The 27,731-nt window shown below is 52.6% G+C and overlaps 1 protein-coding gene across 1 annotated transcript; it reads right to left on the bottom strand.

Annotated features, from left to right (window-relative positions):
• Positions 1-105: 105 nt before the first annotated feature.
• Positions 106-7,377, bottom strand: LOC308234221 (phospholipase A and acyltransferase 4-like). Its single transcript, XM_080641653.1, has 4 exons — positions 7,356-7,377; positions 4,665-4,773; positions 2,703-2,971; positions 106-1,462 (listed from the first exon to the last, which is right to left on the bottom strand). Exons 1-4 carry the CDS (start codon positions 7,362-7,364, stop codon positions 1,364-1,366), a joined length of 486 nt encoding a protein of 161 aa, XP_080497779.1. The 5' UTR covers positions 7,365-7,377; the 3' UTR covers positions 106-1,363.
• Positions 7,378-27,731: the final 20,354 nt, after the last annotated feature.

The raw sequence follows: 27,731 nt of genomic DNA, 5'->3' as shown, positions 1-27,731 counted from the left end.
GGTGGCAGAGGCCGGGAGAGGAAGTAGAGGGCATGGGGCCCCGCCCCTTTTGGGACCACACCCAGGGCACACTAGGTACTAGCGGAGGGATACTCTGAGGAGGATAAGTTTCATAAAAGAATTTTATTTTTAGAGAAATTTTAGGTTTAGAGAGAAATTGAGAGGAAGGTACAGAGATTTCCCATATGCCCCCTGCCCCCCACTCACCCAGAGCCTCCCCCATTATCAACTCCCCTCTTCCCAGCCTGTATTTTTGTTGTATGTGATGAACCCACATCGGCACATCATTACAACCCACAGACCTTAGTGTAGCCCAAGAGTCACTCTTGGTGTGGTGCATTCTATGTATCTGGACACATTAGAATGACATGTGTCCATCATACAGTGTCACACAGCAGTTTCACTGCCCTCACAGTGGAGGCGACTCATTTCCATATTCAACCAGGGGCAGCTTGAGCCATGGCAAGTTGGGCTCCGGAAGATGATTTAATTCCATGTGGGAGTCACTGATGGGTGAGGACTTCACCTTTGAGTTAAAACAGAAAAGAAAGCCCGGTGGCTCAGTGTTTGAGGGTGGACCAGGAGGTCACAGTTTGATTCCCGATCGGCACATATGCCCGGGTTTCGGCTCAATCCTGGTGTGGGAGGTGCAGGAGGCAGCTGATCAATGATCCACTCTCATCACTGATGTTTCTATCTGTCCTTCTCCTTTCCTCTCTGAAAATAAAAATGTGAAAGAAAAACACAACTTCTAAAAGGTGGGCTGACTGAAGGAGGTAGGAGGTACGGGAAAGATGCTGGGAGATGTTTATGCCTCATCGGGGGATTCAAGGACCAGAGATGGGACTGCACGGGAGGTAATTGTGTGTTCCTTTTTGCACCATGAGAGTAAATGAGTGATGTCTGCTGACCACAGTGGTCAACTACAGAGAACAAGTAGACAGTCCATTGAGCAACTACTCCAGGCCGGCCAGGGGCTGGGATCCTCCACCCACCACCTTCTCTGATCTTCTTAGAGTGGATCCCGGCCCCCAGCTCAGAGAGGAAGGGACTGAGGCTCTGAGAGTCCAGAGCTTTGCCAAAGTCACATGGACAGAAAACGCTGGCTTCCCCCACAGGTGCCCCGGTGCTTCTGTTCTGGTTTAGGTGCCACAGAGGCAGCAGAATTCCTCCTTGAAGGGGACATAGGTTTACGTATGAATTCTTCAGTATTGGCACAATTGGTCCATCCTTCAGCCAGGAAGAGAGGGACAGTGAGAGACAGAAGGACAGGTTGCCCGAGAGCTCGGGTCAGGGGGACAGGACTGTGCGAGGTCTTCTCTACCGCCGCTTCTAACTCAGGGTTTTGTGCCCCTTCAGGCTGTCACTGGCGTTGGGATCGGTTGCTTGCTAAAGCAATGGTGGCACCAATCGCAGCTAAGGCTCCAGCGCCCGCAGTTACTCCGGTCCGGATGTTTTCTACCTGAAAGGGAGCAGCCCAGGTTCACAGTCCACAGCCAGTCCAGGCAGGTTCTCCCTCCGCCAAAGGGGCTGGAGGCCACACTCATGCTCCCGCCCTTCCCCAGGCCTGGCCTCTCGGAGATGCTGGCCTTGTCCCAACAACCCTTCCCTGGGAAGCCAAAGGTGTGACCACTTGTTAGTGCTGGGCTTGACTGGATGTGTCCTGACAACTGGCAGGGTGGACAGATGGAATCCTGTGTGAGCCTCCAGGGTGGGCCACTTGGTCCTGATGGAGGTGGTAGGGGAGGGGCCTTCCTGCCTGGGCTCCTGGGGCCAGAGCTCTGGGGGTGAAAGTGGGAATGGCTCTGTGGTCAGGGCTCTCCCTGGGGTCCAGCTCTGCAGAAGGAGGTGGTGGCAGAGCTGAGGGGGACGATGGGAAACCATGGCCTCAGGGATCACTGTGCTCTGTGTACTGTTCCCAAGTGCAGCCTGGAAACTTCTATCTCCACCCCCACCTCAGCCCTGAACTCCAGATTCACACATCCACTGCTACTGAGCAGGTCCACACGGATGTCTAACCGGTCACCTCAACTCCCCACATGAGCATCAAATCCTTAATTTCCCTCGCAAAACTCCTCCTCATTCCCCTCCATCAGGCTGCCCAGCACCCAGTCACAGGGGCTGTGAGCCCTGGAGGTGCCGTGGTTTGGCAGAAAGAGCCGGGACCACTGGGGGTTGAATCCTGTTTGTGCCTCTTACTGTGTGTTTGTGACAATGAACTCAGAAGAGGGCAAGGGGATGGGTTAAAGCTCTGCCCAGAACTTCCATAACATGTTCTTGAGCTCTTACACCGGCCACAGACCTGAGCATCTCTTGCCCGAAGGTTCTCTGGGGCCTTAGGACACCTGTCATGGTGCAGGGCTGACCCAGAATTTCCCTGACAGCACACAGGGCATCAGGAGCTGCCTTTAGGGTGGGTTTTAGAGGCAAAAAATCCCAAAGGGATAGAGGAGCCCAGAGCCCTAGAGGTCCCCCAAACATCCCCTCCTCTTGCACATGGGGAAACTGAGGCCAGAGAGGAAGTGCCCTGTCCAAAGACCCTGAGTGGATTAAAAGCAGATGTGAGATTAGTTCTCAAACATCCTGACTCCCAGCCAACAAGACCCTGAGAGCTCCCTTTTGAATTATTCAGGGTAATTCTTGTCACCCCCACTGCAAGTAGACCTCCAGAAGGGAGAGAGCCCCTGAAGAGAGGGCCTTACCTGCCGGCTGCGGGCCTTGCCGTATCTCAGATCGGTGACAAAGTGCTCACAGTTCCTGTTCATAACACTGTACTCCAACTCCTTACCAACCAACTCCTCCGCAGAACGGATAATCTTGTTCACGGGCAGTGGTGAGTACTCGTGGTCCAAGTGGTTGTTGACCCGATAGCAGCAGCCCCCCACCACATCACTCAGGAGCTCCCTTTTCACCACACCTCTGCTGCTCAGCACAGAGAAGAGGCTGGAGGAGCCAGCCCCGGGGTACTCATCTGGAATCAGACACAAGAGTATCAGCAACTGCAGGGGAGGCCTGGGAGGGGAGAGGTCACAAGGCAGGGAGGAAGGGCCAGGGGGTCACACTATTGAGCTCTGGTGTCTGTCCCTTCACCAATGTGATTGGAGGGTTCCATCATTTTGCTCTTTTCCTTAACGAGCTGTGAATAATCAATGTTAATCAATGTTGTGATGGTCAGTGGCTGCCACTGTGTTCCATTACATGAATGGACATTATATGAATTTACGGTAGTAAACTGTATTTCTTCATCTTTGCACTTGCGTGTTTCAGAAAGAGATCAAAGTAGTTGTGGTCCCACTGGGTTTCAGACTCTGCTGTGCAAATTTCATACATTCCCTCATTATTCTCCTTTTGAATTTCATGGCAAATACTCCCATCTCCATTCAACAACCGATATTGGACCTGAGGCATCATGGGCCTTTTCTGGCCCAGCTCTGGCCACATGGAGAGGCCACACAGCGCTTCCAGCTGGTGGCGTCCGATCCATTGAGCCTGGAGCCCGGGATTTGCTCTCTAAGAGGAGGGATCTAGAGAGCCCGCCAACCAGCAGGCTCCTTTATGTGTGAGTCTCGAGGCTGATGCTGCACTTAGCACCGCCCTGGAGGAAGCACTACCTGCACACTCACACACAAGCAGGACCCGCTGCTCACACTCACGCTCCCTGTTCCAAGCCTCCTAAGTGTCGTCTGGATTAGGGGGTTTCGCTTACTATTTGCCATCAATGCTGACAGTTTTCAGCTCTGTCAGTGTAGGTGACAGCGCATAGAAACCTGCTCAGTCACAAGGAGATTCTTGTGATCATGAGAAGTTTCTGTCCAGCGAGAACGCAAACGCTTGCTGTCCGAGGTGTGGGTCCCACTGCTCTGCAGGGCACCAGTCCCTGTGCCTCCCAGTCCGCGGTCTCCTCCCAGCACCTTCCTTTCATGGACGACACACACGTCTGGGCCCTGCCTTCTCCTCTGACCGCCTGTCATCCTGCTTCTGCTCTCCCTGCGTTACATCAAGGGTCCAGGCGCTCGTGTGCGTGTGTGTGAGACTCTCTGGGAGGTGTGACCTGGGAGAGCTGCTCCGTGGAGGGTGTTCAGGAAGCCCTCTCAGGACGCCCTGTTCTGTGACATCCTCTGGGCACAGGACACAGCCTGAGAGGCAGTCCCTCCATGAGAGCGGGACACCCAGACACGCTGCTGGTTTAGAGAAATCTGTCTGCTCGCCCAGCTAACGGGCCGGAGCTGGAGAGCATCCAATGCGGGTGCAGCCCGGCTTCCCTGGGGCCCACGGACCTCTTTTCCTGTTGAGTCAGGACCCGAGAGACCACTGAGATGCCCCCAAGGGACACGATGTACAGTGAGCACACGCACCGCCCAGGGAGAACCCAGTGAGGGTTCCTGGTGGCATTTGGCTTTGAATTGTTCTCATGAGGCCCATGTTCGGCAAATGCAGCTCATGAGCCACATGCGGCTCTTTGGCTCTTCCACAGAATACCACGGCCTGGGCGAGTCTATTTTGAAGAAGTGGCGTCAGAAGAAGTTTAAGTTTAAAAAATTTGTCTCTCAAAAGAAATTTCAATAGTTGTACTGTTGATATTTGGCTCTGTTGACTAATGAGTTTTGCCGACCACTGCATTAGGCTAATAAATCTTTGGTAAATCCTACTTTGAACCCCCTTACCTGGGGGAGCCAGGTGGATCACATAACCTTTTCCCACATAGAGGGCCCAGTGCGAGTAGCCGATGCGGGAAATCTCAATCAGGTCTCCAGGCTTGGGCACTTCACAAAACTGCAAGAGAACAGCGGGAAGGGGAGAGATTTCAGGGAGCTGCAGAGGGCCGGCTGGGAGGAGCTGGGCAGGGGAGTCCACGCGGATGTTCATCGCCTGGTGAGCGTGTGGAGGGCACTCTGGCCCCTGTGAGGCCCTCAGCCTCTGGCGCTTTCAGAGCGTGCCCTTGGGGAACTGGAAGCCTGGAATCTGGTTGCCCCGAGGGAGGGAAGCCTGGAAACATGACCTTGTGCTTTGGGAGAGTGAAGAATTGTCCAAAGAGAGTGTAATGCATGCGTGTCTGTGCTTTGTGCACATGTATGTTGTGTGTGGTGCGTGTACATGCACACACAGGATGCCAACGAGCATATGTGGGTGTATTGTGCACCTGTCTGGAGGGTGATGACACGATTGCTGTGTGCAAAGCCCCTTCGTGGAGGCTGGGACCCAGGCTCATCCCCAGCCACATGGGGCAGGTGAGTCTGAGCTTCTGCCTCACACACTGCCCGCAGGTGCTCACATGCCTCTTGCCCTGGCTGAGCATGGCCCCCACAGGCTCCTCCTCACACTCTGCCCCTCCAGCCCCGGTGCACCCGCCCTCAGAGGTGCCCACCTGAGGGACAGAACTGACAGCCTAGTGAGGGGACTGAGCTTTGAGGAGGCCCTAGTGGGGCTGCCCAGCTTCCAGAGCTGGGGGGGTGGAGGGGACAGACGGGGCTCACACACTCAGGCAGCAGGCTCTGCTGGCACTCTCCCCACCATGACGGCCACCCTCCAAGCCCAGGGGAGGAAGCAGCACCCCTTGCTCAGCGGGGGAAACTGAGGATCAGAGAGGGAGAGGGACTTGCCCGGGACACTCAGCTGGCGGTGTCTGATGGGTCTTCTCTGTCATGTCTCCTCCTGTCCCTTTCCTCCCTCCCTCCCTGCCTCACCACCTCCTCCCTCTCCTCAGTGCCCCGCCCAGGGCACCACAGCACCTGATCAGAGAATTTTTCAGCTTTTCTTTGTCTCTGTGTCTGACCTCAGCGAATGAGAAACCTCGTGCAGCCCTCACCCCGGGCGGCCCAACCTGAGGCCAGGGCTCAGCTTCCCTTTGGCCCATTCCATGCCGGTACCCAGCAGCCCACGCTCACCCCGAACACGTCTCCTGATTCACCTCCTCGTCCATCTCCCGCCCGTGACTCAGTTCAGGCCCCAGGTCCCTATTTTGTGACCCCACAGTTTCCTGACAAGATTCCCTGCCTCCTGTCCCTTCAGCTCCATATCCAGTCCCCCAGAACACCGGTGTCCTTCCCAAATGTCCCAACTGTCCATGACCCTCCTCTGGCCTCAGGGGACAGGCATGCCCCTGGGCAGCCATAGCCCCTCCTGACCCTTCCCCACCCCTCACCATCCCTGCCCACCCCCATCCTCGTGCCCCCCGCCCCCCGGGCTGGATGAAGGCCTTGCCTTTCCCTCCCCACAGCTCCCTCTGGCCTCTGCTCCTCTGCACCCCAGCTTCTCTCTGCCCCCAGCCCCTGCCCCACGCCCACCCCTCCTCTCCTCCCCCCAGACAGACACCTCCTCTGAGGAGCTGCCCTGAAGGCCCAGCCTGGCTCAGCTGCCATACTCAGGGTCCCCAGCCCCCGGGACCGCCACCTCTCCCCACGGGATCGTGCTCTGCTGCGGTCCCTGTGCCTGTCTCACCCCCTCTGGGCTTTGAGCTCCATCAGGGGGATCCTGTGTGCTCGGCCCGCCCTCCCTGCATCTCCTGGGTCCTGAGAGGGGCCTGGTGTGGAACAGGAGGGACGGACCTGTGGGAGCAGGAGGGCTGGAGGGCGCGGGGCCAGGGCTCAGGCCAGGCAGGCCCAGAGGTGGTGTCCATCTGGGGGAGAACAAGGGCATTTGTCACTCCGAAATGAAATGGTGACTTAAGGGGAGGCCTGGGCACTGTCCCAGGAGCAGGGCAGTGAGCTGGGGCCTGGTCTGGGCAGGCAGCGGTTCCCAGGAGCAGTGAAGCAGGTGGACTGAGCTCTGGAATGTACAGGCGCCTTCCCGGAATCGCCCCACTTCCTGTAAGAGCTCCGTCCAGCTGGCTGCTTTCTGCTGCACACCACGTGCTGGGCCCGCCCCTCCAGGATCCTGTGTGAGTCTGGACTCCAGGGCTAATGGGGGCAGCTGTCTGCGTTGGACGCTGAGAACCGAATGCACCCCATCAGGCAGACACATGCCTGGGAGGAAGGGGGGCCAGAAAGAGGGGCTGAGGAGGCATCGAACCCCAGCAGCAGCTGAATCCCACAGCCCAGGATCCACTGCTCCCCAAGTCACGGGGCCCCCATCAGCCCACTCTCCACCTCCTTCCCCAGCTCAGGCGGGCACAGCCCAGACACCACACATCCTCCCACATGGCCCCCCAACTCCATACAGTGCCAGACCCAGAGCGGGGCTCCCTCTGCCCCAAGACCTCCCAGTCCTGCAGCAAAAGAGACTCAAACAACATTCCGGTCTCCATGGCAGCCTTAGAGGCAGCGCTGTTCCCAGCAGGAACACAGCCCAGGCCTTCATTTAGAACAGGGAGCTGCCCTCCCCTGTAGAGCAGGTTCTAGAAAGGTCTGAGGACTTACCGAAGCCATTGCTTGCCAGGGTGGGTCTGGCTTCTGCTCCTGGTGCAACAGGTTTTATACCCAAGTGGACGCTTTCGCTTTCGCTTTCGATTTCCCTTGTTGTTCAGAAGGACTGAACCCTCAGTGGTTAGAGGTCCTCTCAGCATTGCTCTCCGTGCACAGGCCATGATTCCCCCCCCCCCGCCCCCCCCCAAGGCCTGGCATGGCTGGGCCTGGAAGCCGCCGGGAAGCAGTCGGAGTCGGAGGGAAGCCTCATGCCTGCCCTGCCCGGGACACGTGCTCCCACTGAGGACGGGGTGCATGAGGCCCAGCTGTCAGCCCCCGGCCCACGTGGGCCCTTATCTTATACCCACCCCACGGAGGACAGGAGCCCCGGGCAGCCTTCAGGGCGGGACCCCTGGGAAGGGCTCAGCAGGCGGGTGCCTGGACCTCGGGATCCCAGGGCTCATTGGCATGGGGTGCATGTGGGTGGGAGAGCAGAGCTTCCCTGAGAGCGGCCTCCCCAGCCTGGCCGTCCGCTGTCCCTGGAGCAGGAGGCGGAGGCAGGGCGCAGGCTCAGTCCCGCAGCTCCCCAGGCACCAGGGCCCAGGCTCTTCCATCCTGCTGGTCCCGCGTCTGCTGGATGGTCGCTGTGGTCGCACAGCCTCCAGGGGCACAGCCGCACCTGGCCCTGTCCAAGGGCAGTAAGAGGAGCTTTTCATTCCCTGGTCTCCTCTGAGCAGGGAAAGCCCCTCCCACAGCCTCCTGCGGCCTTGTCCCCCCTTCCCTGTCCAGGGCTGCGTCCCGTTTCCATGCAAACCCATCCTGGGCAATGGGGCAGGGGCTCCCCTGGGGGGCTCAGCCACTCGGGCCTCAGCCAGGTCTGTGGAGGGGCCGGTGCTGCCCAATCAAGGGCAGGGCTGTGCGTGCCCCTTGAAGGCGTGCACGTGCGCGTGCGCGTGCGCATGCGTGTGCGTGTGCGTGTGTGTGTGTGTGTGTGTGTGTGTGTGTGTGGTGCATGTGCGTGCGGTGCGTGTACGTGTGGAGCTGGAGCGGGCAGGGGAGGTGGCTATTGGCCAGGCAACCAGCACCTAAGCTGCACTCCCCCCTCCCACCCAGTGTCAGCCACAGCTTTGCTGGAGGCCACAGGGAGGCCAGCCCAGCTCTCAGGCCTCAGGGGAGCAGGAGGGGGAGCAGCCCTGCAGGCGGGAGGGGAGCACAGCCAGCTTGAGGACCTGGCTGAGCCCCTCCCTCCCTCCCTCCATCAGGAAGCACTGTGTGCAGGGGCTCGGGAAGGCCCCCCTTTCCCAGCATGACCCCATGACCGCGGCTCCCACTTCCTGGGCCACACAGGCTCCGGACTCGCGGGTCCAAAGCCATGGCTCCTCCGGCCAGGAAGGAGAATGGGCTCTGGGCAGCGTCCTCCCTGTTTCCCAGTGAGTTTCACCCCTAAAGGCGTCTGAGCGGCACAGAGCGCCACCTGCCCGCATGCAGCTCATGCTCTTTCACGGTGTCGCTCTGGGCCACGGCCTGCCCTCCCCTCCGCTCACGCCCTCCTGCTCAGGGTGAGGGCCTCACGGTGCCAGCCCAGAGGCCGTGAGTGTGGGCCGAGCGCCCCACGGGTGGTGCCTGCCCCTCGCAGGCCCGGCTGCAGCTGCTGGGCATGGACTCTGCCTCTGAGGCCCGTGTCCAGCTTCCACGTGCTCAGGTGGTCCTGCAGCCACGGTCTCGCCTCTCCCGCCGCTGCCCCCCTGGTGGCCTGGCTGTGGGCCTGGCGCTCACCCACCTCCCCGCCTGGTCCCCCTCACGGCCTCCGCTGTGGGTCTGGCCAGCACGTGAGCACCTCTTTGCACTGAAACTCCTTGAAGAGAGGTGAGGTTTCCGTGTCTGGTTGAGAGTGTACGTTGGCTTTTTCAGAAATTGGTCCATTTCACCAGAATGTCAAGTGTGTGACGCTCTGCCCAGGATTCCCTGTGCGCCTCCGATGCCCGCAGGTCCTGAAGGAACAGCCCCGCTTCTGTTCCAGTCCTGGTCATCCGTATCTTCTCTCTCTTCCTTTGTAATCTTTCAAAACGTTTGTGGACATAATGGATGTTTTCAAAGATCCAGCTTTTGTGTGTTCGATTTTCTCTACTCCTTCCATGTTTTCCGTTTCCCTGGTTTCTGCGCCCTGTTCCTGCCTTCCTTGCGCTTCCCATGGCTGTGTCCTCCCCGTTCCTGTTTGCTGAGACGGGAGCTGGAGTACTGACTGGAGACTTCCTCGTCTCCAACGTGAGCATTCACATTTCCCTTTCACTGCGGCTGGACTGCGTCCCGTGGATGTTTACCGGTGTGTGTTTATTGTGTATATTCATTTACTCACCCCAACTGAACACTTTTTTCAGGGCTTCAGGATTGGTGCTCACAGGGGTTATTTAGAAATATGTTGTTTTCTACTTGTCCCATGATTCCTCTATTCCAGCGGTTCTCAACCGGTGGGTCGCGACCCTTTTGGGGGTCGAACGACCCTTTCACGGGGGTCGCCTAAGACATCCTGCATATCAGATATTTACATTACGATTCATAACAGTAGCTAAATTACAGTTATGAAGTAGCAACGAAAATAATTTCATGGTTGGGGGTCACCACAACATGAGGAACTGTATTAAAGGGTCGCGGCATTAGGAAGGTTGACAACCACTGCTCTTTTCACTTCTTTTTCTATTTCTGCTTTTTATCTTAATTGGGTATTTTTGGTTTCACCCCAGTTATGGACTCATTAACTTGGTCTCCTCTTCTGTGTTTTTAATGAGAGCTTAGCACAGAATCTCTGTCTCAGCACCAATGACGTCTTGATCCAGATAAATCTTAGCTGAGGGGGCCTGTGCCTTGTAGGACACTTAGCCGTGGGCCGCAGCTGCTGCTGGGGTTCGGTGCCTCCTCAGCCCCTCTGTTCTCGCTCCTCCTTCCTCCCAGGCTTGATTCTGCTGGATGAGTCACATTCGATTCTTAGTGTCAGACGGGGACAGCTCCCCCGCCCCCATTAGCTCTGGGGTCCTGACTCACACAGGATCCGGGAGGGGCCCGCCCAAAACGTGGTGTGCAGCAGAAAGCAGCCAGCTGGGCTGGGCTCTTACGGGAATTAGGGTGATTCCAGGAAGGCACCTGCACGTTCCAGAGCTCAGCCCACCTGCTTCACTGCTCCTGGGAACCGCTGCCTGCCCAGACCAGGCCCCAGCTCACTGCCCTGCTCCGGGGACAGTGCCCAGGCCTCCCCTTAAGTCACCATTTCATTTCGGAGTGACAAATGCCCTTGTTCTCCCCCAGATGGACACCACCTCTGGGCCTGCCTGGCCTGAGCCCTGGCCCCGCGCCCTCCAGCCCTCCTGCTCCCACAGGTCCTTCCCTCCTGTTCCACACCAGGCCCCTCTCAGGACCCAGGAGATGCAGGGAGGGAGGGCCGTGCACACAGGATCCCCCTGATGGAGCTCAAAGCCCAGTGGGGGTGAGACAGGCACAGGGTCCGCAGCAGAGCAAGATCCCGTGGGGAGAGGTGGCGGTCCCGGGGGCTGGGGACCCTGAGCGTGGCAGCTGAGCCAGGCTGGGCCTTCAGGGCAGCTCCTCAGAGGAGGTGTCTGTCTGAGGAGAGGAGAGGAGGGGTGGGCGTGGGGCAGGGGCTGGGGGCAAAGAGAAGCTGGGGTGCAGAGGAGCAGAGGTCGGAGGGATCCGGGAGCTGTGGGGAGGGAAAGGCAAGGCCTTCAGCGAGCCCGGGTGCAGGGGGTTGGGGCTAGGGGAGGGGCGGCGAGGACAGGAGGGGACAGGAGGTTGGGAAAGGGTCAGGAGGGGCTGTGGCTGCCCTGGGGCATGTCTGTGCCCTGAGGCCAGAGGAGGGTCATGGACAGTTGGGACATTTGGGAAGGACACCGGGGGTCCTGGGGGACTGGATATGGAGGTGACGGGACAGGAGGCAGGGAATCTCATCAGGAAACTGTGGGGTCACAAAATAGGGACCTGGTGCCCTGAATTGAGTCACGGGCGGGTGATGGACGAGGAGGTGAATCAGGAGACGTGTTCGGGGTGAGCGTGGGCTGCTGGGTACCGGCATGGAATGGGCCAAAGGGAAGCTGAGCCCTGGCCTCAGGTTGGGCCGCCTGGGGTGAGGGCTGCAGGAGGTTTCTCATTCGCTGAGGTCAGACACAGAGACAAAGAAAAGCTGAAAAATTCTCTGATCAGGAAGCTGTGGTGCCCTTGGGGGGCGGGCACTGAGGAGCAGAGAGGAGGAGGTGAGTGTGCCTTGCCAGCATGGCCAAGGGTGACCCTGAGTGGGGGCGGTGGAGGATTTAGAAAAGACAGACAAGAGAAGAAAGCTGGGGCTGGGCGGGACGCTGCCCTCTCTGATGGACAGGCAGCACCACAGCCTGTAAGCCATCTCCTTATTTTAGAGCCAGATTCCATGAGGCTCATTACAATGTTCTTTGAGTTTCATATCTACTCAATTACATGCACCTGAACTCTATCAAGCCCACATCACTCAGGCACGTGGGACCACGTGTTCAGACCACAGGCTCAAGCTTACAACTCTAGCTGTTGGCTATCATTGTGCTGGGAGGCTCTGCCCTCCAAGCTGGGATTTGCACATGGCCGTGAGAGGACTGTGCCCTCTCATTAGTCCAACACTTGAACCTGTCCAAACACTGGTGATAATGCAGGGCGGGAGGGAACAGGACCAGGAAGGGATGGGACAGAGAAGACCCAGCGTGGCCACTGCCAGGTGAGTGCCCCTCGTGGGGTGACCCTTTACTCTCTACAGTTCTTCCTAGAGTGCGATGATGGGTTGGATTTTGGGAAACCCCCAGTGAAGCCTGCATGGTATTTATTATATTAACAGTTGTTAATAAATACAGCATTAATTGTTGGTGTCCCTCGTTAGGGCGTCATAAAGCCGGGGTTCTTTTCCCAGCCTTACAAAGGATTCAGCATTCTGGAGAAGGGGGCTGCGAGGAGATGATTAAAGAGTCCAAGGAGGAAATATATTTTTGAGAGGCATTGGGGGTCAGAGGAGCTTCAGCCAAAGGGAACTGAAGACTCCTACCTTGACCAAGGACCCGTGTTTTTATTCACACGATATATCCTAAGGCAGTGGTCGGCAAACTGCGGCTCTCGAGCCACATGCGGCTCTTTGGCCCCTTGAGCCTGGCTCTTCCACAAAATGCCACGGCCTGGGCGAGTCTATTTTGAAGAAGTGGCGTTAGAAGAAGTTTAAGTTTTAAAAATTTGGCTCTTCAAAGAAACTTCAATCGTTGTACTGTTGGTATTTGGCTCTGTTGACTAATGAGTTTGCCGACCACTGTCCTAAGGCAAGCTGGAAATATACACTTCAAAGGTTAAGGTATCAAAGGGTAAAGAAGCATTATCAATTTGGGGAATAGCCTACAGCTGTTCAGCCGTTTGGCCAACAGGAGGCAATAAAATGCCCTGAGCTGTCTGGCAGTTAACAATCCTATTCAGGTTTGGGGGAAGTGCCCTTTAGCCGTTTCCAACAGGTAAACTACATATGTGGCTCACCCTTGTTGAGCCCCCAGAGTCCCATCACCCTTTTAACAGAACTCTTGTAGTTATCACATGCTGGAATTGGTTCTCGGCAATTCATTCGCACAATAATGCTGCAGCATCTGTTCTCATTTTGATGCTACAGTATTAATTCTCACAGTAACCCCAGGGCAGTGGTCGGCAAACTCATTAGTCAACAGAGCCAAATATCAACAGTACAACCATTGAAATTTCTTTTGAGAGCCAAATATTTAAAACTTAAACTTCTCCTAACGCCACTTCTTCAAAATAGACTCACCCAGGCCGTGGTATTTTGTGGAAGAGCCACACTCAAGGGGCCAAAGAGCCGCATGTGGCTCACGAGCCGGGGTTTGCCGACCATGGCCCTAGGGTATTAATTCTCACAGTAATGCCAAAGTATTGGTTCTCACAGTAATGCTGCAGTATTGGTTCTCACAGTAATGCTAGAGTATTGTTTCCCACAGTAATACTACAGTATTAATTCTCACAGTAATGCTGCAGTATTGGTTCTCACAGTAATGCAGTATCAATTCTCACAGTAATGCTGTGATATTGGTTCTCACAGTAATGTTACAGTATTAATTCTCACAGCAATGCTGCGATATTGGTTATCACAATAATGCTAGAGTGCCCAGCATGTGAGAGCTCTTAGCTCATTAAGTCCTGTGAACAAGCCCTGGGGTACACAGAGTTCAGGAAACTTCTCCAATGTGTCCGACATGAGATGAGGAGTCAACCCGGGTGTATCATGTCCTTGAAGTGCCTCAACCTTTCACGGCTAGGGTTCAGGATCTGAAGAAGGGGCCACGCACAAATGAAAACACTAGAGAAGAAATGTGGATTTAGAAGGCATAGGGGGCCAGGTGGAAACCTCTCTCTAGAGGAGAAGCTCACTGAAACCCTGGCCTTGTCAGCTTTTATTGCCTTAAATACATATTTGCCCTTTTGAAATGCATACAGCCATATCAAAGGTAAGGTTTGGTAAACAGTAAAAGGACTATCATGTTAGGGAATTGCCTTCAGCCATTGAGCCCACAGCAGGGCAATATTATGCTGATTTTCATCCCTGCTGAATATCCAAGTCCATTGGCCTTCCAATGGGTCTTTTTGCATCAATGCCAAGTACTGTTGGTTTTAGCCCCCAGCATTTCCTCCTTTTTGTTTTCTTAATAAATCTAGAAAGGTGTATGCCGTCTGCAGGGCTTGAGTCCTTTTAAGATTTTTCATTCCATACCTGCAGACTAGAAAGAAACATAAAAGAACAAGAATGAGACAGCCAGTAGTGGTTACGCTAAGAGTCAAATGTAGGGAGATCCAATGAGAAGGACTGGATTCTTTCATGTTCTTTTTGCATTGCTGCCAGGCATCTAAGGAACTAGTTTGTAGTAGGCTTCTTTCTGGTCTGTCAGTTCTTTATGGGTCCCCTTCCCAATCACTACCCCCTGTGACATGGCAGCAATGATATTCGAGTTCTGGATGGTGGACAAACAGTGGGCAGTGACAATCCAGGTCCAACCTCCTTTGGCTTTGTCCAGGGCCACCTGCACCCTCGCTCAACTGACGACTGCTAGCCTGGCAAGGCTTCCTCACCATTCCCCAGGTCATCTCTGGTCTGCTTCTGCCCTGTCTCGTTCTCCTCCTGTTTCTTATCTTCAGCGTGTTGCTTGGGGCTTGGAGGAGTTTTCTGAAAATACACAAGCATATCCTCGACCAAAGGTTAACTAGTGTCAGGAACCTTCCATAAACCAGACTCGGGCTCTTTCCATTCAACCAGACCATTTCCTTTGGCTTACTCAGACACCAGTGTAATTCCATAGGTGTCTTCCTTCCATTACTAAAACCATACAATATTAAAACCTTAAGTTTCCAATGACAATTAAAAGTAAACAGCCAGCATTTCTTAGATTGACATTTATGAACACACTTTTTGTGATTTTTCCAAAAGACATCAATTAAATTTAAACCGGTTTTTGTATTAAAAATTTGGTTCTCACCATAGAATTAATCCTTTTTTTAAATCAGGCCAATAAAATATTATATCCTAGGTTGAAATTTTACCACACATAGTACACATAAGAATTACAATATATTTGAACTATTAATTTCTCCAGAGAAAATACAAGAATTGTTTTTCACAAAAATGAATTTCTATACTTTATGCATTTTGTTAGCACAACCATATAATTTCTCCCAACTTCATTTGAACTTGAAACTCTTAGAAGCCTCAAATTTTAGGTGGCAGCTTAAATGCTTAGCATTTCTCAGATTAGTAACATATTTATATTTTTAAGGATATATTTCAAATAAAATACAAGACATATTTAATAAATTCAAATCTATCCTCTAGGTTTTTCATACTATGAGGCAAACTCAGATTAATATTTCAGTATTTTGTCATTTTAAAATACCTAGATATTTAATAATTTTTATTATTTAATTCAGCAAACTCCAACGTTTTAAGTTACCAAAGACTTTGGAAAACTATGTTTAGTCATATATAATTACCACTGGAAAAGATTTACCATATACCTTGCATTTTAGTTATGTATATTTTGCCTTAACAACTTTGAGATTTTAAAGCCAATTGTTATTATCCAAGGCATTTTCTTTGGCAAATTCTCTAACAGAGATAACTTACTAACATTCAGTGGCTTTAACGTTAACGTTGGAATGCGATCCATTATTATTCAAGAACCATCCATTATTATGGAAACACGAATCTTGTAGCCTTTATGTTTTCCTTGTGCCATATTTGCCATCTTTTATAGAAAAACAGTCCGGGGCCTATTCTACAGCATCCATGAAGAGATGGGGCTTAGGCCAAGAGGCCACCCACAATCGGGCAGGGCGTGCCTTCTCTTAAGCTAGCCCTTTTCTCTGCACAGATATAGAAATCTCAGACACAACCCTAAATCGTGAGACATGTCTCATCTATCCAAATTTCAAATGACGGACTGGGAAAATGGCAAAAATGAGACTTGTAATAATGCTCCCGAGCGTGGGCATCCATTATACAGGCTCACCAAAAGACCTAGTAATTAATGGGCTGCATGTGGGTGGGAGAGCGGAGCTTCCCTGAGAGCGGCCTCCCCAACCTGGCCGTCCGCTGTCCCTGGAGCAGGAGGCGGAGGCAGGGTGCAGGCTCAGTCCCGCAGCTCCCCAGGCACCAGGGCCCAGGCTCTTCCATCCTGCTGGTCCCGCGTCTGCTGGATGGTCGCTGTGGTCGCACAGCCTCCAGGGGCACAGCCGCACCTGGCCCTGTCCAAGGGCAGTAAGAGGAGCTTTTCATTCCCTGGTCTCCTCTGAGCAGGCAAAGCCCCTCCCACAGCCTCCTGCGGCCTTGTCCCCCCTTCCCTGTCCAGGGCTGGGTCCCGTTTCCATGCAAACCCATCGGGGGCAACGGGGCAGGGGCTCCCCTGGGGGCTCAGCCACTGGGGCCTCAGCCAGGTCTGTGGAGGGGCCAGTGCTGCCCAATCAAGGGCAGGGCTGTGCGCACCCCGGAGAAGGTGTGTGCGTGTGCGTGTGCGTGCGTGTGTGTGTGTGCGTGTGCATGTGCGTGTGCGTGTGGTACATGTGCGTGCGGTGCGTGTACGTGTGGAGCTGGAGCGGGCAGGGGAGGTGGCTATTGGCCAGGCAACCAGCACCTAAGCTGCACTCCCCCCTCCCACCCAGTGTCAGGCACAGCTTTGCTGGAGGCCACAGGGAGGCAGGCCCAGCTCTCCGGCCTCAGGGGAGCAGGAGGGGGAGCCGCCCTGCAGGCAGGAGGGGAGCACATCCAGCGTGAGGACCTGGCTGAGCCCCTCCCTCCCTCCCTCCATCAGGAAGCACTGTGTGCAGGGGTGCGGGAAGGCCCCCCTTTCCCAGCATGACCCCATGACCGCGGCTCCCGCTTCCCTGGGCCACACAGGCTCCGGACTCGCGGGTCCAAGGCCATGGCTCCTCCGGCCAGGAAGGAGAATGGGCTCTGGGCAGCGTCCTCCCTGTTTCCCAGTGAGTTTCACCCCTAAAGGCGTCTGAGCGGCACAGAGCGCCACCTGCCCGCATGCAGCTCATGCTCTTTCACGGTGTCGCTCTGGGCCACGGCCTGCCCTCCCCTCCGCTCACGCCCTCCTGCTCAGGGTGAGGGCCTCACGGTGCCAGCCCAGAGGCCGTGAGTGTGGGCCGAGCGCCCCACGGGTGGTGCCTGCCCCTCGCAGGCCCGGCTGCAGCTGCTGGGCATGGACTCTGCCTCTGAGGCCCGTGTCCAGCTTCCACGTGCTCAGGTGGTCCTGCAGCCACGGTCTCGCCTCTCCCGCCGCTGCCCCCCTGGTGGCCTGGCTGTGGGCCTGGCGCTCACCCACCTCCCCGCCTGGTCCCCCTCACGGCCTCCGCTGTGGGTCTGGCCAGCACGTGAGCACCTCTTTGCACTGAAACTCCTTGAAGAGAGGTGAGGTTTCCGTGTCTGGTTGAGAGTGTACGTTGGCTTTTTCAGAAATTGGTCCATTTCACCAGAATGTCAAGTGTGTGACGCTCTGCCCAGGATTCCCTGTGCGCCTCCGATGCCCGCAGGTTCTGAAGGAACAGCCCCGCTTCTGTTCCAGTCCTGGTCATCCGTATCTTCTCTCTCTTCCTTTGTAATCTTTCAAAACGTTTGTGGACATAATCGATGTTTTCAAAGATCCAGCTTTTGTGTGTTCGATTTTCTCTACTCCTTCTGTGTGTTCCGTTTCCCTGGTTTCTGCGCCCTGTTCCTGCCTTCCTTGCGCTTCCCATGGCTGTGTCCTCCCCGTTCCTGTTTGCTGAGACGGGAGCTGGAGTACTGACTGGACACTTCCTCGTCTCCAACGTGAGCATTCACATTTCCCTTTCACTGCGGCTGGACTGCGTCCCGTGGGTGTTTACCGGTGTGTGTTTATTGTGTATATTCATTTACTCACCCCAACTGAACACTTTTTCCAGGGCTTCAGGATTGGTGCTCACAGGGGTTATTTAGAAATATGTTGTTTTCTACTTGTCCCATGATTCCTCTATTCCAGTGGTTCTCAACCGGTGGGTCGCGACCCTTTTGGGGGTCGAACGACCCTTTCACGGGGGTCGCCTAAGACATCCTGCATATCAGATATTTACATTACGATTCATAACAGTAGCTAAATTACAGTTATGAAGTAGCAACGAAAATAATTTCATGGTTGGGGGTCACCACAACATGAGGAACTGTATTAAAGGGTCGCGGCATTAGGAAGGTTGACAACCACTGCTCTTTTCACTTCTTTTTCTATTTCTGCTTTTTATCTTAATTGGGTATTTTGGGTTTCACCCCAGTTATGGACTCATTAACTTGGCCTCCTCTTCTGTGTTTTTAATGAGAGCTTAGCACAGACTCTCCGTCTCAGCACCAATGACGTCCTGATCCAGATAAATCTTAGCTGAGGGGGCCTGTGCCTTGTAGGACACTTAGCCGTGGGCCCCAGCTGCTGCTGGGGTTCGGTGCCTCCTCAGCCCCTCTGTTCTCGCTCCTCCTTCCTCCCAGGCATGATTCTGCTGAATGAGTCACATTCGATTCTTAGTGTCAGACGGGGACAGCTCCCCCGCCCCCATTAGCTCTGGGGTCCTGACTCACACAGGATCCGGGAGGGGCCCGCCCAAAACGTGGTGTGCAGCAGAAAGCAGCCAGCTGGGCATGGCTCTTAGGGGAATTAGGGTGATTCCAGGAAGGCGTCTGCACGTTCCAGAGGTCAGTGCAACTGCTTCACTGCTCCTGGGAACCGCTGCCTGCCCAGACCAGGCCCCAGCTCACTGCCCTGCTCCGGGGACAGTGCCCAGACCTCTCCTTAAGTCATCATTTTGCTTCAGAGTGAGAAATGCCCTTGTTCTCCCCCAGATGGACACCAACTCTGGGCCTGCCTGGCCTGAGCCCTAGCCCCGGGCCCTCCAGCCCTCCTGCTCCCACAGGTCCGTCCCTCCTGTTCCAAACCAGGCCCCTCTCAGGACCCAGGAGATGCAGGGAGGGAGGGCCGAGCACACAGGATCCCCCTGATGGAGCTCAAAGCCCAGAGGAGGTGGGACAGGCACAGGGACCGCAGCAGAGCAAGATCCCGTGGGGAGAGGTGGCGGTCCCGGGGGCTGGGGACCCTGAGCGTGGCAGCTGAGCCAGGCTGGGCCTTCAGGGCAGCTCCTCAGAGGAGGTGTCTGTCTGAGGAGAGGAGAGGAGGGGTGGGCGTGGGGCAGGGGCTGGGGGCAAAGAGAAGCTGGGGTGCAGAGGAGCAGAGGTCAGAGGGAGCTGTGGGGAGGGAAAGGCAAGGCCTTCAGCCAGCCCAGGGTGGGGGAGGGGGGAGGGGCGGCGAGGACAGGAGGGGACAGGAGGTTGGGGAAGGGTCAGGAGGGGCTGTGGCTGCCCTGGGGCATGTCTGTGCCCTAAGGCCAGAGAAGGGTCATGGACAGATGGGATATTTGGGAAGGACACCGGGGGTCCTGGGACTGGATATGGAGGTGACGGGACAGGAGGCAGGGAATCTCATCAGGAAACTGTGGGGTCACAAAATAGGGACCTGGTACCCTGAATCGAGTCACGGGCGGGTGATGGACGAGGAGGTGAATCAGGAGACGTGTTCGGGGTGAGCGTGGGCTGCTGGGTACCCGCATGGAATGGGCCAAAGGGAAGCTGAGCCCTGGCCTCAGGTTGGGCCGCCTGGGGTGAGGGCTGCAGGAGGTTTCTCATTCACTGAGGTCAGACACAGAGACAAAGAAAAGCTGAAAAATTCTCTGATCAGGAAGCTGTGGTGCCCTGGGGGGGGCGGGCACTGAGGAGCAGAGAGGAGGAGGTGAGTGTGCCTTGCCAGCATGGCCAAGGGTGACCCTGAGTGGGGGCGGTGGAGGATTTAGAAAAGACAGACAAGAGAAGAAAGCTGGGGCTGGGCGGGACGCTGCCCTCTCTGGTGGACAGGCAGCACCACAGCCTGTAAGCTGTCTCCTTATTTTAGAGGCAGATTCCATGAGGCTCATTACAATGTTCTTTAAGTTTCAAATCTACTCAATTACATGCACCTGAACTCTATCAAGCCCACATCACTCAGGCACGTGGGACCACGTGTTCAGACCACAGGCTCAAGCTTACAACTCTAGCTGTTGGCTATCATTGTGCTGGGAGGCTCTGCCCTCCAAGCTGGGATTTGCACATGGCCGTGAGAGGACTGTGCCCTCTCATTAGTCCAACACTTGAACCTGTCCAAACACTGGTGATAATGCAGGGAGGGAGGGAACAGGACCAGGAAGGGATGGGACAGAGAAGACCCAGCGCCGCCACTGCCAGTTGAGCGCCCCTCGTGGGGTGACCCTTTACTCTCTGCAGTTCTTCCTAGAGTGCGGTGATGGGTTGGATTTTGGGAAACCCCCAGTGAAGCATGCATGGTATTTATTATATTAACAGTTGTTAATAAATACAGCATTAATTGTTGGTGTCCCTCGTTAGGGCGTCATAAAGCCGGGGTTCTTTTCCCAGCCTTACAAAGGATTCAGCATTCTGGAGAAGGGGGCTGCGAGTAGATGATTAAAGAGTCCAAGGAGGAAATATATTTTTGAGAGGCATTGGGGGTCAGAGGAGCTTCAGCCAAAGGGAACTGAAGACTCCTACCTTGACCAAGGACCCGTGTTTTTATTCACACGATATATCCTAAGGCAGTGGTTGGCAAACTGCGGCTTTCGAGCCACATGCGGCTCTTTGGCCCCTTGAGTGTGGCTCTTCCACAAAATGCCACGGCCTGGGCGAGTCTATTTTGAAGAAGTGGCGTTAGAAGAAGTTTAAGTTTTAAAAATTTGGCTCTTCAAAGAAACTTCAATCGTTGTACTGTTGGTATTTGGCTCTGTTGACTAATGAGTTTGCCGACCACTGTCCTAAGGCAAGCTGGAAATATACACTTCAAAGGTTAAGGTATCAAAGGGTAAAGAAGCATTATCAATTTGGGGAATAGCCTTCAGCTGTTCAGGTGTTTGGCCAACAGGAGGCAATAAAATGCCCTGAGCTGTCTGGCAGTTAACAATCCTATTCAGGTTTGGGGGAAGTGCCCTTTAGCCATTTCCAACAGGTAAACTACATATGTGGCTCACCCTTGTTGAGCCCCGAAGTCCCATCACCCTTTTGACGGAACTCTTGTAGTTATCACATGCTGGAATTGGTTCTCAGCAATTCATTCGCACAATAATGCTGCAGCATCTGTTCTCATTTTGATGCTACAGTATTAATTCTCACAGTAACCCTAGGGCAGTGGTTGGCAAACTCATTAGTCAACAGAGCCAAATATCAACAGTACAACAATTGAAATTTTTTTTTTTTAAATATATTTTATTGATATTTTACAGAGAGGAAGGGAGAGGGATAGAGAGTTAGAAACATCGATGAGAGAGAAACATCGATCAGCTGCCTCCTGCACACCTCATACTGGGGCTGTGCCCGCAACAAAGGTACGTGCCCTTGACCGGAATCGAACCTGGGACCTTTCAGTCCGCAGGCCGACGCTCTATCCACTGAGCCAAACCAGTTTCGGCTAAAATTTCTTTTGAGAGCCAAATATTTAAAACTAAAACTTCTCCTAATGCCACTTCTTCAAAATAGACTCACCCAGGCCATGGTATTTTGTGGAAGAGCCACACTCAAGGGGCCAAAGAGCCGCATGTGGCTCACGAGCCGCAGTTTGCCGACCACGGCCCTAGGGTATTAATTCTCACAGTAATACTACAGTATTGGCTCTCACAGTAATGCTGCAGTATTGGTTCTCACAGTAATGCTGCAGTATTGATTCTCACAGTAATTCTAGAGTATTGTTTCCCACAGTAATGCAGTATCAATTCTCACAGTAATGCTAGAGTATTGTTTCCCACAGTAATGCTACAGTATTAATTCTTACAGTAATGCTGCAGTATTGGTTCTCACAGTAATGTTACAGCATTAATTCTCACAGCAATGCTGCATATTGGTTATCACAATAATGCCAGAGTGCCCAGCATGTGAGAGCTCTTAGCTCACTAAGTCCTGTGAACAAGCCCTGGGGTACACAGAGTTCAGGAAACTTCTCCAATGTGTCCGACATGAGATGAGGAGTGAACCCGGGTGTATCATGTCCTTGAAGTGCCTCAACCTTTCACGGCTAGGGTTCAGGATCTGAAGAAGGGACCACACAGAAATGAAAACACTAGAGAAGAAATGTGAATTTGGAAGGCATAGGGGGCCAGGTGGAAACCTCTCTCTAGAGGAGAAGCTCACTGCAACCCTGGCCTTGTCAGCTTTTATTGCCTTAAATACATATTTGCCCTTTTGAAATGCATACAGGCATATCAAAGGTAAGGTTTGGTAAACAGTAAAAGGACTATCATGTTAGGGAATTGCCTTCAGCCATTGAGCCCACAGCAGGGCAATATTATGTGGATTTTCAGCCCTGCTGAATATCCAAGTCCATTGGCCTTCCCATGGGTCTTTTTGCATCAATGCTAAGTACTGTTGATTTTAGTTCCCGGCATTTCCCACTTTTTGTTTTCTTAATAAATCTAGAAAGGTGTATGCCGTCTGCAGGGCTTGAGTCCTTTTAAGATTTTTCATTCCATACCTGCAGACTAGAAAGAAACATAAAAGAACAAGAATGAGACAGCCAGTAGTGGTTACGCTAAGAGTCAAATGTAGGGAGATCCAATGAGAAGGACTGAATTCTTTCATGTTCTTTTTGCATTGCTGCCAGGCATCTAAGGAACTAGTTTGTAGTAGGCTTCTTTCTGGTCCATCAGTTCTTTATGGGTCCCCTTCCCAATCACTACCCCCTGTGACATGACAGCAATGATATTCAAGTTCTGGATGGTGGACTAACAGTGGGCAGTGACAATCCAGGTCCAACCTCCTTTGGCCTTGTCCAGGGCCACCTGCACCCTCGCACAACTGATGACTGCTAGCCTGGCAAGGCTTCCTCACCGTTCCCCAGGTCATCTCTGGTCTGCTTCTGCCCTGTCTTGTTCTCCTCCTGTTTCTTATCTTCAGCGTATTGCTTGGGGCTTGGAAGAGTTTTCTGAAAATACACAAGCATATCCTCGACCAAATGTTAACTAGTGTCAGGAACCTTCCATAAACCAGACTCGGGCTCTTTCCATTTAACCAGACCATTTCCTTTGGCTTATTCAGACACCAGTGTAATTCCATAGGTGTCTTGCCTTCCATTACTAAAACCATATAATATTAAAACCTTAAGTTTCCAATGATAATTAAAAGTAAACAGCCAGCATTTCTTAGATTGACATTTATGAACACACTTTTTGTGATTATTCCAAAAGACATCAATTAAATTTAAACCGGTTTTTGTATTAAAAATTTGGTTTGGACCATAGATTAATCCTTTTTTAAATCAGGCCAATAAAATATTATATCCTAGGTTGAAATTTTACCACACATAGTACACATAAGGACTACAATATATTTTGAACTATTAATTTCTCCAGAGAAGATACAAGAATTGTTTTTCACAAAAAAGAATTTCTATACTTTATGCATTTTGTTAGCACAACCATATAATTTCTCCCAACTTCATTTGAACTTGAAACTCTTAGATCCTCATATTTTAGGTGGCAACTTAAATGCTTAGCATTTCTCTGTTTAGTAATATATTTATATTTTTAAGGATATATTTCAAATAAAATACAAGACGTATTTAATAAATTCAAATCTATCCTCTAGGTGTTTCATACTATGAGGCAAACTCAGGTTAATATTTCAGTATTTTGTCATTTAAAAATACCTAGATATTTAATAATTTTTATTATTTAATTCAGCAAACTCCAACGTTTTAAGTTACCAAAGACTTTGGAAAACTATGTTTAGCCATTTATAATTACCACTGGAAAAGATTTACCATATACCTTTCATTTTAGTTATGTATATTTGCCTTAACAACTTTGAGATTTTAAAGCCAATTATTATTATCCAAGGCATATTCTTTGGCAAATTCTCTAACAGAGATAACTTACTGATGTTCAGTGGCTTTAACGTTAACCTTGGAATGCGATCCATTATTATTCAAGAACCATCCATTATTATGGAAACACGAATCTTGTAGCCTTTATGTTTTCCTTGTGCCATTTTTGCCATCTTTTAAAGAAAAACAGTCTGGGGCCTATTCTATAGCATCTATGAAGAGATGGGGCTTAGGCCAAGAGGCCACCCACAATCGGGCAGGGCGTGCCTTCTCTTAAGCTAGCCCTTTTCTCTGCACAGATATAGAAATCTCAGACACATCCCTAAATCGTGAGACATGTCTCATCTATCCAAATTTCAAATGACGGACTGGGAAAATGGCGAAAATGAGACTTGTAATAATGCTCCCGAGCGTGGGCATCCATTTTACAGGCTCACCAAAAGACCTAGTAATTAATGGGCTGGGGCAGTGGTCGGCAATCCGCGGCTCGCGAGCCACATGCTGCTCTTTGGCCCCTTGAGTGTGGCTCTTCCACAAAATACCACGTGCGGGCGTGCACATACAGTGCGATTGAAACTTCGTGGCCCATGTGCAGAAGTCAGTTTTCGGCCTGGGCGAGTCTATTTTGAAGAAGTGGAAGAGCCACACTGAAGGGGCCAAAGAGCCACATGTGGCTCGCGAGCCACGGTTTGCTGACCACTGGGCTGGGGCCTTTTTTAGTTCCCTCTACATCTTTTGTCTAGAGGAATCTTCCTAGGACTTGTTTTAATGGCCACATGTACTGCTCATATTCTCTCTCCCCATCCCCAGATCCTGTTTGCTCTGTGGAAATTTAGTAATGGCCTGGCCACCTACTGTTTCTTTTCTATTAAATTAAATTAAATTAAATTAAATTAAATTAAATTAAATTAAATTAAAGCCATGCTTAATAGACTAACAATAAACAAATTAAACCAAACAACAAAGATAGATAAAACAACAATCAACAGACAAGCGTTCATAACACTCAGACAAGACTTAATAAATCACAATTTTTTTCATGAATCTTTCAGATGTTTTACATTGCCTGGGATTTACAGCCAGAATGTAGCCTAGATCTCAGCCTGTTGTTCACTGATTTTATCCTATTCTGCTCTCCATAGCATTGACTGGTGTCTAAAGTCATTTTAGCCAAAATCTGCCTGTCCCAAGGTGTCATATGGTAATTTGCAGACAAAGCATTAGGAGTCCTTTCGTAAAAGGACTGTTAGCCCCATTTTCTCTAGCTATTGAGCCTTACCACACTAGAGGCAGAGGATCCGTGGCCGTAGGTGTTACAGACTTTTGATCCCCAATACAATGTGGGCATACTGCAGTTCGACCAAGAGCCCACATAGTTAAAGATGACAAGGGCACTCATTTTCCTTGAGCCTGAGTTAAGAGAGTACCATTTGACACCTTAATTCCTTTATCCTTGAGCATGTAAGCTAAAAATTTACAATGATGTTTTTGCCTTTCACTCAAATTCTTCCCCATTAGAACTTAGCTGAAATAAAAGACATTCCTTGTCCACTTACGGTTGCGACTCCGAAGCTGGCACAGGCTTTGTGCACTGGTGAACTTCCCCACATTTTTGGTGAACTTCCCCACCTTTCCAGTGAATTTCCACTTTGCCTTTTTCACTTCATTTTTCACTCAGGCGAATCTTCTTTTCCAGATTCCTATTTGGGCACCAGGTGCCACAACCTTTCATGGCTAGTGTTCAGGATCTGAAGAAGGGGCCACGCACAAATGAAAACACTAGACAAGAAATATGAATTTAGATGGCATAGGGTGGAAACCTCTCTCTAGAGGAGAAGTTCACTGAAACCCTGGCCTTGTCAGATTTTATTCACTTAAATACACATTTGCCCTTTTGGAACGCATACAGGCATATCAAAGGTAAAGTTTGATAAACAGTAAAAGGACTATAATGTTAGGGAATTGCCTTCAGCCATTGAGCCCACAGCAGGGCAATATTATGCGGATTTTCAGCCCTGCAGAATATCCAAGTCCATTGGCCTTCCAATGGGTCTTTCTGCATTAATGCTAACTACTGTTGTTCTTAGCCTCTGGAATTGAAGTGCACCTTTCAGTATGGAAGCACATTCCAAGGGATCCTCATTCTAGGACAGTGGCTGTGGGGACCCAGTGCTCTGAAAGTCACCGACAGCCAGTACAGTCTCACCTGCGGCTGTCCAGCTGGGAGACCTTCTCCAAGGCCCTTCACCAAAACGTGTCCGCCCAGAGATCGGGCCTTGGCCTAAACGAAGAGGTGCTGGGCGGGCTGGTCCTCCTGTCCTGTTCTTACCAACCCCAGTGGATCCCAAACCAGAGGCGCTGGCAGAGAGGCACAGAAAGTTGTATCAAAAGCCATCTGGGCACAGAAAGGAGGGGCAGCTGGTCCAGCCTGAGGCAGGGAGGTGCCCAGAGGAGAGACTGTCTGCTAGGAGGAGAGTGTGGGTCACACGTTAAGGGCACGGAGGGTGTAGGGAGGTAGAGAGAACATGGCGTCAAAGGAGCAGGAGAGAGAGAGACTGAGGTGGGGAACACAAGTATCTCAAGAAGAGCAGAACAAAGGAAGGTGAAGAGGGATGAGGGTGAGAGGGACAAGGGTGAGAGGGATGAGGGTGAGAGGAATGAGGGTGAGAGGGATGAGGGTGAGAGGGATGAGGGTGAGAGGGATGAGGGTGAGAGGGACGAGGGTGAGAGGGATGAGGATTAGAGGAATGAGGGTGAGAGGGACGAGGGTGAGAGGGACAAAGGCGAAGAAGGACTGGCAGCTGTGTGGCTGCCACCTGGGCGGATGCCTGGCCCACCTACCCATTGTGCGGCCCTGAGGAGTCTTCAGTTTCTGTATCACATGGATGAGTGCCTAGAGGTTGGGACTGAATCTGAGGAGGAGGCTACTCAGCACCTCTATGAACAACCTGCTTTAACAGCTGCGTATTAATAGGCTCACTGAGGTAGAGCAAGGTGAGAAGAAACAAGTCATGTTTTCTGTCAAAGAATAGGTTAGGCAGTCTCCATTTGGGACCACGTGACTTGGCAGCCGCCATTTTGGCCCCATGGCTTGCAGCTCCCCTGAGGTCCACCATCTTGAAACGGCAAAGGCCAACCCTTCCCTTTGAATTAGCCAATCGTGAAAGAGTGTGCGCCTGAGCTCCAATCAGAAGTAAGGGACAGGTCACTTGCATGGGATTAAACCCGAGTGGACCGCCTGCTCAGTGTGCGTGCTCCCCGACCACGTGGTGCGCACCCTCCTGCAGGAGAAAGATGTTTGCCTGGCTGCCTGGCTCCGGGGTGTGCTTTGTGTTCAACCAGGACCCCTGAATTTGGGGGCTCGCCTTATTTCTTAAGCGAGGACAACAGGTCAGGAGGCGCCTGCAGAGGAGAAGACAGCTTGTGACTCCCAGTTCCCAAGAGGAGGGGGCACGGCCCGCCACTCAGGGCCACATGAGGGAGCACTGGGCTGGGGAGGAGGCCGAGAGAGTGGGGAGAAGCGTGGGCCAGAGCCTTGCCTGTGGTTTCCGTGGGAAGAGTGACGGAGGCGGCGAGCAGGCTGAGGACTTGCTGGGAGAATAACTCTGCAGGCTCTGGGGGAGGCGCTGTCTCTAGTTGGCTTGCACCTGGACCGGGGGCCTTGGGGTAGGTGGACAGTGGCCCGCAGTGAGCTCTGGGTTGGCTCGTTTGCATGGAAAAGACCCCTGAAGGGGCTGTTGTGAGCTGTCTTCAGGAACCGGCTAGCCCTGGCAGGGCAGCCTCAGCTGCAGTCAGGCTCCGGAGGTGGAAGTGTCAGAGCAGAAGATGAAAACCAGGCTAATGCCCAGCAATGGGGCGGGAGCAATGGGACGGGACAAATGTGCTGCGGCCCTGAGAGGAAAGGCTTCAGCCCGACTTTGTC

This window comes from Plecotus auritus, assembly GCF_963455305.1.
Source record: "Plecotus auritus genome assembly, chromosome: 9".
In the NCBI taxonomy this organism is placed as follows: Eukaryota; Metazoa; Chordata; class Mammalia; order Chiroptera; family Vespertilionidae; genus Plecotus; species Plecotus auritus.
The sequence above is the reverse complement of the archived record's forward strand: the minus strand, read 5'-3'. Positions and strand labels throughout refer to the sequence as shown.